Here is a 12,279-nt window from a genome sequence, read left to right on the forward strand (position 1 = left end):
TAAATGAAATAACAGCATGCAACTTGGAATGATCAAAAATGCCAAAAGCTCAACATAGAAATTATCATTTTCCTATAAATGATGGACAGACTCAGAATATAATAACAACAGCAAGTGACATACCATAGCAGAGGTTAGAATTAGTCTGGTTAACTGCATATCCGTCGTTGCAGGAGCATGTGTAGCCACCGTCGCGGTTTGTACACACTTGAGCACAAGGTGAAGGACTGGCTTCACATTCATTCACATCTGAGGAAATGAAAACATAAACATTTTCTATTATAAGCTCAGTTGAGACTCCAGTGAGCAGCTTATGCCAGATATAGCATCTTTTCTGTGGTATTGATATAAAGACAGTAGGACCTCCAATTTCACCATTCATCTCACATTAAGTGAAATGGAAGATGTACTGTTAATCACCCTGACAACAGCTAAAATTAAGGAATGATTTCAAACCATGTTTCCTTGCACTGCTGTAAAATCTGTAGTCACTTACTGTGTGAGAAGGATCAAACAGTTTGTTCTTGTAATCATATTACTTATGGTCCATTCAGAAGTAAACTAGTTTTACATAGAAAATCATCTCTAAATCTGTGACTCAAGCGACAGAAGCAAACTTTTTATAATTCAGGCGTGCCTACAGGAATTAGTTTTTCAATTTCATGAAATGTGAACTCATTTAATTCTCTGTGGCAATAACATCGAAAAAACAAGCCGAACTGAGAACAAAAAAATCACTTTACAACTGTTGTAAATGATAATAATAATAATAATAATAATAATAATAATAATAATAATAATAATAAGAAGGAAAAGAAGTTGAAGTCCTTGCTAATACTGTAGACATCTCGATTGGTAAAGAAAGAAGTAAATGAAATAACAGCATGCAACTTGGAATGATCAAAAATGCCAAAAGCTCAACATAGAAATTATCATTTTCCTATAAATGATGGACAGACTCAGAATATAATATCAACAGCAAGTGACATACCATAGCAGAGGTTAGAATTAGTCTGGTTAACTGCATATCCGTCGTTGCAGGAGCATGTGTAGCCACCGTCGCGGTTTGTACACACTTGAGCACAAGGTGAAGGACTAGCTTCACATTCATTCACATCTGAGGAAATGAAAACATAAACATTTTCTATTATAAGCTCAGTTGAGACTCCAGTGAGCAGCTTATGCCAGATATAGCATCTTTTTTTTGTGGTGTCGATATAAAGACAGTAGGACCTCCAATTTCACCATTCATCTCACATTAAGTGAAATGGAAGATGTACTGTTAATCACCCTGCAAACAGCTAAAATTAAGGAATGATTTCAAACCATGTTTCCTTGCACTGCTGTAAAATCTGTAGTCACTTACTGTATGAGAAGGATCAAACAGTTTGTTCTTGTATAATCATATTACTTATGGTCCATTCAGAAGTAAACTAGTTTTACATAGAAAATCATCTCTTAATCTGTGACTCAAGCGACAGAAGCAAACTTTTTCAGGCGTACCTAAAGAAATTGGTTTTTCAATTTGGGGCTCTCTGTACTTTTTTTGATTGACAGTTAAATTTAAACGCCAACACACACGACAAAGTTCATTCAGAGACTCTCTATGCCTTTCATATGTGTGACAAACCCATTGGAGTTTAACAATTTTTACTCAGGAATACAATTCACTAACTGATTGCCAGTCACTACAAATTGCTGGAAAAACAAAATTCACATCATTAGAAAATATGATTTGATGGCTATCACACCGCGTAAACAGAAATAAACACCAATGTTTCATTTTGGAATGATTTGTAGTTAAATTTGAAGAGATCACATTATTAATAGCGTTTCCGTTCACTTAACACTGAAAATTTAAAACTGTTATTATTCCCAAACGAATCAATGAAAACTGTTGAAACTTTCACAAGATACCAAGAAAACGTAGACAAAGCGAAATTGGTGAAGAAAAAGATTCTAGGGGTAGAGTGAGTATCATTTCACGGCTCATGAAATTAGGGGTAGAAACGCGTTCTGATAATGACAAGATAGGACAATCCCGTGCACGAGTTGACCCCGGTCAATCCCAGACCTGACGTGTGAAATTGTAGGTGACCTGGCGGTGATTTATGGCCTACTGCGGGGGGCCCAGACTAACTAAAAGATCGCTGAGATGGAATTTTGGACGCCGTGTGTGGTATAGATTTTCTAGGACAACATGATAGTCAACATTTTTATCACACCCATACACGCATGCACGCACACACACAGAATTTCTTAGTTTCAAAAGAATGGAGTGTGCAAGATTTTTCAGTACTTCACATTGATGTTAATACACTGATATATATCATGATTCATCCTACAGTCAACAGACTCATATTTTGAGTTTCCTGGTGATCTGGTTAAAAGGACTCACCCACACATAAAGAGTTGTTCATATAGTAGCCAGGATTACAGATACATTGATGGCTGCCTGCTGTGTTCTGGCACTGTGCATTGTCCGGACATGGGTCTGAGTCACACTCATCCTCATCCACCTCACAGGGAACAACTCACATTTATAGACATGTTGAGAACACTGAGGGGATAAATATGGACAAGGACATTTTATACATGTACTTCTAGTTGAAGTCTTTGTTATCAAAAACATTCTCTGGGCTGACAAAAAAACCTGATAAACAAAGGCTCTCCTTATGTCTCTTACCACATGAAATACATAATCAATGCCATGGATGTTAAACACTTGATATATAATATAATAAAACCAGCACATCTTAATAATAATAGTAAGGAAAAAATGGATGAGTCTTTTTATCTAAAATGTTGTACAATAAAATAAAAATGTTAAATGTGTTGCAGCTTGGTGAAATCAAGCGCTCGTCAAAATAATGAAAGGGAAGAAACTGGCATTTTTCCCTTAGGTTTGGGAATTCGAATCGAATTTTTGTTTTTTGGCTCAACAACTTTTCATGTCCATTAACTGATTCCATCTATGATTTTTTTCAGGCTGTGGACAGAATTATTTTTCCCTGTTCAGTTTTTTTACCTGGGGTGCATCTATTTAATGCATTACTGTGAAGCTCTAATTATAAGTTACTCTAATATGTATTGTCATACCAAACTGATGGGGATCAATACAGGAATCTGTTTATATCAATAACAATTACCTATATTATGTTTGTATCATATTTTCCCTCAGACAAAAACGAAAGAGAAAAAAAAATTGCCCAACATCTCTTCGAAAATTTCAACTTACCTCATTTTCTCAGCTCTACAAGTCCTTATAATCCAAAGGAATCAACACAAAATTGTTGCGATATCATCCTTGCACACATTTATGCAAGAATTTCACAAATTGAGTTAACACCTTTCACAGAAGGGCTTTTTTATTATACCATGCTCCGTGTTGTTTACCCTTATATTACAACAACAAAACAACGACTTTTGCAAGAATTTCGTGGAGTTTCGATCGATTTTGGCACTCAGAGATTGAGGTCAGGCTTGTTTACAAGTTCTACTTCCTTTCGACAACTTAAAAAGCAGGAAATTCGGATTTCGTTGAGCCGCTCACAGCGGTCGAATGGCAGCAGCGGAAAAACCCAGAGCTGCTGACAGCTGCTGCATGGACGGAATCAGTTAAAGAACTCATTTCTGTGTGGATTTTACTGAAAAACTTTGATTAAAGGCATGAAAGATGAAAATTTTCACTTTCTACGGACTCTCAAACTAGGGAAAGAACCTAACTTTGGCGGCCATTTTCTTGCTAATTTGACCTTTGAAACCAGGCAACCCCCACCTCCTTCAATCTCCAATACCTTGACTTGCATCCCTGCTAAATGGATATCGTTTCCATCAAAAGTATGGCAATTAGACAGGCTTTAAGATGACATTAATAACTCCATATGCCCCAAAACTGACAAACACCTGGTTCTACTGCATCAGGACACAAATGTTTTTTAAAAGAGTATGTAGCCCAAACCTTATTGCAGGATTCTATGTTGGTCTGGTTACAGCTGCAAGTAAGAGCACAGTCTTGGCCATAAGAACCTTTATCGCAATCTGTGAACAGAACCCATGAGGAAGATACAGGTGAAGGAACAACATTCAACTTATCCACAACATTCAGGATTTTTAACAAAATACAAAATAAAGAACTATTAAGAAGATATATTTTGAATGACAGCTGAACCAATTACAATCTTGCTCCACAGAAATTATTCATATCAATTAATTACAAAATGTTAAGGATATTTCAGTTTTATGAATGGCAATCTCCACCAACCCATTCCAATCCAGAATGTCTTAGCTTTAACAAAATGCAGTGTGTAAGGAGATTTTCCAATTCTTCTCACATATATTAACTCATTTCAGATGGTTCACACAACAGTTGCGTGACCCCCGCCATGACGCTCGCGACGGTTCCCACAAGCCCTGCGTGATTATCTTTGGAATTTATTTTTCGCTCAACAAATTACGCATGGATCGCATGACCTGCCTCGTACCCTTGTTTAGCCAAGCCTGAGCTACTTAGACCATTTCGTATCTCTGGGAACGGTAGTTTTTAAGTTAATGAAGGTGAAGGATTGTCATCCCAACTGGGGTTGAACTGACCGGAACTCATGCTATGCTTTTTCCTATACAGCTGACAGTAATCCGACAGTCGCGTCGTAGTAACGGTCTAAGAAGTTGTATGAACAAGAATCCCATAATTTCGCCGTTTTCAATACTTCTGTACGTTTTACTAGTTCTAGTGCGTCAGAATACGATGTGTCTGATAGTTAGGATCCTGGATATGTACCTGAACACTGCCCGAGTCATAGTTTTTGGGCTAGATCTAGCACTAGTACTGGTGTTGTTAGTGCAACGAAATCACAACGTCGTGCCGTACATCTGTCTCATGTAATTCTGTGTAGTCTGAATTAACGCACAGACCAGCTTTAATATTTTCACCAAACACTCACACATGCATACAAATCAAAACAGAACACTTTGAACTTGTATTTTTGTTGTTGTTGTGAATTTCATTCTACCTGTCATGTTTCTGAAAAATTTTTTGAAAATCAAATTCATGCCAATTTTTAAAAAATCATACAAATTAAAGTATAAGACTTCGACAACTTTAGTTTTTTGTATTAGATTAAGCTTGAATGTTACTTTACTTTGTCAAAAAAATAATTACAATAGGGTAATTCTGAGAGTTGAGGTGGTTTATTGAAATACTCCCAAAAACGCCAGTCTTCAACGTTTGTGACTGGTGAAAGGGCCCAATAGTAAGTGAGTTAATACACTGACGTCATAATGCAATCTACAGTCAACACACTCATACTCTGAGTTTCCTACAGAACTGATTAAAAGGACTCACCCACACATAAAGAGTTGTTCATATAGTAGCCAGGATTACAGATACATTGATGGCTTCCTGCTGTGTTCTGGCACTGTGCATTGTCTGGACATGGGTCTGAGTCACACTCATCCTCATCCACCTCACATGAGCTTCCTGTCCAGCCACGTTTACAGTTACATGTGCCATTTACCTGGGGGTGGGAACGACTCACATCTATAGAAATGATGAGAACATTGAAGGATCAACATGGACACGGTAATGTGACGCTTCTAGCTGAATTCTTTTTCATTGAAAACATCATCTTGGCTGATTAAAAACGTTGATGAACAAAAAAGGCTCTTTTCCTATAGGTTTTATCACATGACATGCGCAATGATAGGCATGGAAGGTAGAGTTAAACATGTAATGTAAAGTGAAATCCACATATCTTAACCCTGGAAGCGCGCAGGCCCTATATAAAGGGCGTGAGCCGGGCTACCCGGGAAGCGCGCACGCCCTATATATAAGGCTGACCTACTTCGACCGGGAAGCGCGCAGGCCCTATATAAAGGGCATAGACGCTGACCCTTTTCAATGGAAAATTCCAGTATTCCTTATATGGAAAATGACGTAGTCAATTACAGGCCAAAGTTATAAATAGTGACCAATGACTTTGCAAGTTATCTTGACCTCGTAGAGCGTCTCTTGGCCGAGATATCGATCGATAAAGTGACGCGGTCCCGCTGAGCGACTACACGCTATGTGTTATCACTTGTTTCGCCGTGCTGATGTACTAATTGTTGAGTCTATCGCGTTCTCGGCATTGTTTGTATTTATTTGATCGCTGATCATTTTTGAATGGCTCATTCTATCAGCTTAAAGAAAATATATGCTTTTATATGCTTTTTATCATCCGTTGAGCCGTAAATGGTCATTTTTCAGTAGCAGGTATACATTTTGGGTATCTCAGCTGTTTCCTCCCCCCCCCCGCCAAACCTCCATGTTTACAACTGATCGGCCGTGGCGGCGGGGCATTTTTGGCGGGTTACTTTCGGTGAAACGCTGAGCGCTTCTAGGGTTAACAATTCCGTGGGAACAGTCTATAAAAGGACTGGTGGGGCCCACGTGATGTCTCTGTCATAGTCGAACCCTGTTATAGATGAGGATAATGTTTACTAACACTGTAACTAATGATTAACTTCTAACCAGTGGGATTATGTTTATTACAAAGATTACCCACCACCAATAAACAAGTTATTTCTCCATTCTTTTCCGCTGATATTTTTGCTCCTCATCCTGTTCTCTTTTTTTTCTTTTTCTTTAGTACCTTAGTCTCATGAAGGTTGACTAGGCATTATTTGAGACACACAGGTAGTCTAATGAAAATAATTGCATTTATTAAGCCCAGACCATGCTTTACAGCAGGCTCTATGCATAATTTAAAACTATTCATAATCAAATAGTTACCACAATTGCGAAAAGGAACACACTCATATCTATGGTAGATCTAGCGCCCAATGCCTACTTTTCATTCAATTATATGTTCCCATTACACAGCTAACAAGAAAACAATATGACAATGTAGTACAAGACCAAGGTCACGTGAAGGCAATCTAGTCACTGATTAGAAAGGGAATTAACAGCAAAGTGCATCTAGCTTTTCCTCTTCCACCCTGCATTTATGACATGATACATTATAAAATGTGTAAAATTTACATAATCAACTTAGGTTTCTTGTGGGTCATGTGGGTACAATTCACTGTGGATGTCGTTTTTGATTCATTAGCTTTTTTCTGCTTCCCTGTACATTTGTTCTAGGATTTCGTGAATAGTTGGACCACTGAAATAGCTGAGTATACCTATTCTAAATGTCTGATATGAACAATCTTTTTTTACAATTTATTATAAGAGATTGGGCTCAGGGATTTATTATAAGCCTGCTTTAGCTGAAACCCTGCAATTACCAAAACTGTCATGAGTTAGGTCCACTGTAGTAAGGAAGAAAAGGATAAGTTTTTTTCTCTCATATTATGCAGCGCAATGATGTCAAAGAAGTCAAATGTTTTTACAAAAAGTATGTCGCCCAAACCCAAACCTTATTGCAGGATTCTAAGTTGGTCAGGTTACAGGTGCAAGTAAGAGAACAGTCCTGACCATAAGTTCCTTCAGCACACTCTGTGAACAAAACACAAAAGGAAGATACAGGTGAAGGAACAGCACTTTCGTCTGGACTTTTCATAAAATAGGCCTACAGTAAAAAGAAATATACCCAGTACAAAAATATTTCAAGGACTGCAGAACCTATTAAAATCTTGATCCACAAAAATTATTCATATTAATTTATTAAAAAGCGCATTTATCAGTTTTCATGAATGGTATAACCCATCCCCGCCCATCTACCCATCTTTCATAATTTCTTAGTTTCCACAAAATAGAGAATGTAAAGAGATTTTGCCATACTTCACACTGTTGTTAATACAAAGACATCATGAAGCAACCTACAGTCAACAGAGTCATACTCAGAGGTTCCTAGTGATCTGATTAAATTGACTTACCCTCACAAAAGGTGTTGTTCTTATAGTAGCCAGGATTACAGATACATAGATGGCTGCCTACTGTGTTCTCGCACTTTGCATTGTCCGGACATGGGTTTGAGTCACACTCATCCTCATCCACCTCACAGGAGCTTCCTGTCCATCCACGTTTACAGTTACATTTGCCATTTACCTGGGGGTGGGAACAACTCACATTTATAGAAATGAAGAGAACATTGAGGGATCAACATGCACAAGGGTTGTTACTTGGAACACAAAACAAAGATTTAACACTACTAACCTTCTGTCACATGCTACTATAACAGGAATTAGCCAAACCTGTTCCTCTGCTCTGTGTTGTGATTCTTTCTGCAGCTTTGGGGCCCCGATGCGTTTGATTGGAATCTCACACTTCACGCACAACTGAACCGAAGCTCTAACTAGCCTTTTTCACAACCTATACTGTCAGCAGGCCTCCTCTGCCTTGATACAACTCTCTCCTCTCAAAATCCCACCAGTAGTAACTCAGACTTTTATCAACTTGCAAACAATACAACTGAACACAGACTCACACTTTACTCACTCTCACACTTTCAGCCAAACAATACAATAGGCTAGGCTTAACCCCCTGCCACAACCAAAAACAACCAAATACACCACACGCCCCCATGATCTGAAGATCATAAATCTCAATAAATACCCCCCCAAAAAGCGAACAAATTAAGCGGCACTAAAACCCCACTTAAGAACTGCAACAAGAGAATTCAGACAACAAACACTATATACATCACAAATCAGCAACTTCCACCCACTGCTACCCAACCACATAATCCTCCTGCCACGCTGGTACTTTTCTAACTCGCTGGGGATACCTCGGTGGGGACGCCTCATCAATCACCACACGGTGCTGATTGCTCTCTGCATCATCTTCATCCGAAGTTGCCACCTTCCTTAAGTCTAACACGTGCCTTGGCACATGGTTCACTTCTACGTTGTTTCGGGAGTTAACCTTTGTCACCACACCACGACCCCATTGCGTGGTGCAACGTGCACCTGGTGGTTTAACCCACACTTCATCCCCAACCGTCACGACAGACGGCTCGTTTGTTTCCCCCCATTCCCTCTCTGTCGCTGATGGCTGCCTCCACTTATACGTAAACACTGATTGCTGAGGGATTGTGTCCTGTTCTTGTCTATACCGTGGTGCACTGTTAAAGTAGAAGGCCGCCTCCATAGGGGAAATATTCCCACGTTCTGCCATGGCCTTAATGGACCGGTGATTCCGTTCGACAATACCATTCCCACTAGGTCTATATGCTGCTCTGTAGTAAGGTTGCACATTCCATCCCTCAAGAAACTGAACAAACAATTCTGATTTAAAGGCTGTTGCGTTATCCAAAAGAAGTTCCCTAACTGGACCCCGTTCGCAAAATACCTGATCCAACTCCGCCACTATACACTGCGCTGTTTCACTTCTGAGTTGCCGCCAAATGGTGAACCTCCCAGGACCACAGTCCACCATAGTAAGGTAAGGTATATTGTGAAAATGAGTAACGTCCACTGCAAGCCTCTCCCAGACTGTGCTAACCTCCAAACCCCCTGTTTCGTGTTGTAATGGAGCAGGGTCTATCGACTGACATCTCTCACAATTCTTCACGGCTGATTTCACTTGCTCCTTTGTTATTGTCGGATCAACTTCCTTGGCCAGATACCATGATCGTTCAACCCCCATGTGGTGCTGGTTATGCAGATCCATGACAACGGTACTTGTTGCAGCGCCGATCACAGCTCTCTTCCTACTCATTTCAGGTTTGTTGGTTTGAGCCAACCACTCTTTCTTTACTCTAGTTAAAGAGTCAGCCTTGTTGTCCTTTGAAGGCACGAGTCGGACCTGGACTGTTATCCCTAATTCCTCTATGAGAGTCTTCAGTGTCCCAAGTCTCCACTTTACCAAAATCTCTGCTGGGCTACATGTTCTCACACGTTTCTCCTCCGACATCGTCAACCGGATCCACCCACTAACGGTTGCTGAATCTGTGACCACTGTAATAGTCTCCAGACCCCACTTAATCCCTAGATTGACACCCTATAACACGGCCTCCAGTTCCGCCACATTAATGTGGTGATAATCATCATTCTTCCTCATCCAAGCCCCATCCTCAACAATGACACCATCAATTTCTACCACGACTCCCATGCCGAAGCTGCTGGTGTCACACCACACCACCCCTTCCTTCGCTGACCTAACCCCCCACCTCCCTCGCACTGGATCTTCCTTTCGAATGCAATCAACTACCTCTTCAATCATCAGCTGGGCTCTGTCACCAATGTAATAATTCCACTTATCCCCTTCTGAATGCCGTTTGATAAAATTGCAGGCTATCCGCAGCCAACCAGCCACCGGGTAGTGACCCACCAGTTTACCACAGATTGAGAAAAGCTCCCTCTTACTTAGTTTGCAGCCCACCACTGGAACGTCACTGTTTCGTCCAAATACCAGCATCCCATCTGCGCCTCGTGAGAGCTTCAGACCCAACGCTGCTCCCCCTTCTAGCTCCATGGCCGGCTTTGCCAGTAACCCATATCTCGCCAAATGCGAAATTACTTCTCCTGCTCTCAGCTGCGACACGTCCACAAGAATGTCGTCAATATAAGAGCTAGTGGCTCTATCTATCCGAGGAGACTGTTCCAACACCGTCTTTAACACCTTTGTCATGATTCTTGGAGCGGAATTCAGGCCGAATCCTACCCTTGTCAAGCAATAAATTTTCCCCTTGTACTGCACCAACTGATGCTTCCAGAGATCTGGACTGACACGAAGTTGTAAGTATGCAGCGCTAAGGTCCACAATCTCTGGCTCCCCTTCAATCTTCCGCCACTCTCGCATCCTGTCTGCACAAACATCAATAAGTTCATCTCCTGTGTGGCACTCTACGTACTTGTTCAGCTCACGGAAGTCTAGGACTGGTCGGACTTTGTTTTTCGTAGGCTGCTCGACCGCCATCAACGGGATAATTCCGTCCACCTCCCCATCCCATGGCAGCAGTATTCCGTCCTCAATCCATTTTTCAACTTCTTTGTTGAAAAGCTCCCTCGTTGCTCCCTGCATTCCACTGTCATACATGGCAACCTTGTTCCTCAACTGTGGGGCACAAACGTCCTTCCAAAAGTACCTAACTGTCCATACATTCCCATCGAAGGTTGCCTCAAAATCTTTGTCCTGGATGATAGGTCCATCGGGCCTCTGCATTACCTGTGCTGGAGACCCGCCCACGACAGCGCACGCCACCTTCCCAAACTGTACAGTTTTGTCTCCATTCCAATCACCACGTCGATGCTACCAACGATATCATCAACCACAGTGGCTTGGGCTTCAACACACTCTCCAGCGATCTCAAGTTCAACTGGAGCAGTTCCCTTACATTTAACTATCCTCCCGTCGACTGCTTTGGTGTACACCTCCCCTTTCCAGTCATTCACAAACCGGGACCTGATCATTGTATTAGAACACCCAGTGTCCACGAGCGCACAAAGCCGCCTGCCTTTGCTGTAGACCCTGATAATCGGTACACCCCGCACACCGCCCTTGGATGTAGTAGTTGACTTGCCACTTGCACAGGCTGTCCCAGTCTCTGTACCATTGCCGCTCTTGGCACCCCCTCCCCGATCTCTTGACTCGTTGACCTTGCACCGAGAGGCAATATGCCCCTCTTCCATATGAAACAAACAAGTCGTTTTCTACGTTCTTGGCAATCCAGTAAAAAATGTGGCCCACCACACTGAAAGCACTTGACCCTCCATTTCTTCCCTTTGGACGCCGGCTCCACAGATGGAGCTGCTACACCCATGGAATTCTGAGCCAAAACACGAGCCCTTCCAATAAGGTCGGCCACCCTCATACCCTCAACTCCAAAGATTTGCTGTAACTCCAATCCAACATTGTCCGGGAAACCCGTTATAAATGCTAACTTCACCACCTGCTCTAAGCCATTCCCAGTAAACCCACACAGCCTTGCAAGCCTCCGCAATTCGTTAGCAAATACATCTACTGCTTCACCCGCCCATCTACACTCCCTTAACCTTGCATAGGCAGTAAATTGATTGTCTGCAAAGGCTTCCCACAGACTCTTTTTAATGGCCACAATGTCAGTCTTCTGTTTCGCATCCATCTCCAGATAGACAGCTAAAGCTCCCCCCTCCAGATACAGTGGAATGAAGCTCGCGACATCATCAATGTTCGTCAACTTTGCCACTAACTCTACTTTAGTAAGCCATGCCTCGACATCCCCTTCCCCACAAAAGGGTTTTAACCATATCATGGCCGAAACAGCCGCCACCATCTTTTGCCGCCAAGTTTCTGCTCTTGATAGAGCGCTTCGTCGGGCCCGGCTTCTTCATATCCAGTTCGAAAGTCACAGCAAAGTGATCCGATAAAACCTT

General features: G+C 41.5%; 2 protein-coding genes across 2 annotated transcripts in view; both read right to left on the reverse strand.

The window, feature by feature from the left end:
- LOC101859477 (fibrillin-1) overlaps positions 1–8,070 on the reverse strand; it is a 31,651-nt gene extending 23,581 nt beyond the window's left edge. Inside the window, exons 1-6 of the mRNA XM_013081135.1 lie at positions 7,861–8,070; positions 7,401–7,480; positions 5,466–5,516; positions 2,399–2,519; positions 992–1,117; positions 124–249 (exon numbers count right to left, since the gene is read on the reverse strand). Of these exons, the coding sequence (XP_012936589.1) occupies positions 124–249; positions 992–1,117; positions 2,399–2,420 (274 nt within the window). The 5' untranslated portion in view covers positions 2,421–2,519; positions 5,466–5,516; positions 7,401–7,480; positions 7,861–8,070. The remainder of the gene's footprint in view (positions 1–123; positions 250–991; positions 1,118–2,398; positions 2,520–5,465; positions 5,517–7,400; positions 7,481–7,860) is intronic.
- A 583-nt stretch (positions 8,071–8,653) lies between these two features.
- LOC106011438 lies at positions 8,654–9,838 on the reverse strand. Its single transcript, XM_013081122.1, has one exon. The coding sequence runs from the start codon at positions 9,836–9,838 to the stop codon at positions 8,654–8,656; it is 1,185 nt and encodes a 394-aa protein (XP_012936576.1).
- Between the last annotated feature and the right edge of the window lie 2,441 nt (positions 9,839–12,279).

Source organism: Aplysia californica, unplaced genomic scaffold, assembly GCF_000002075.1.
Source record: "Aplysia californica isolate F4 #8 unplaced genomic scaffold, AplCal3.0 scaffold00117, whole genome shotgun sequence".
Lineage (NCBI taxonomy): Eukaryota > Metazoa > Mollusca > Gastropoda > Aplysiida > Aplysiidae > Aplysia > Aplysia californica.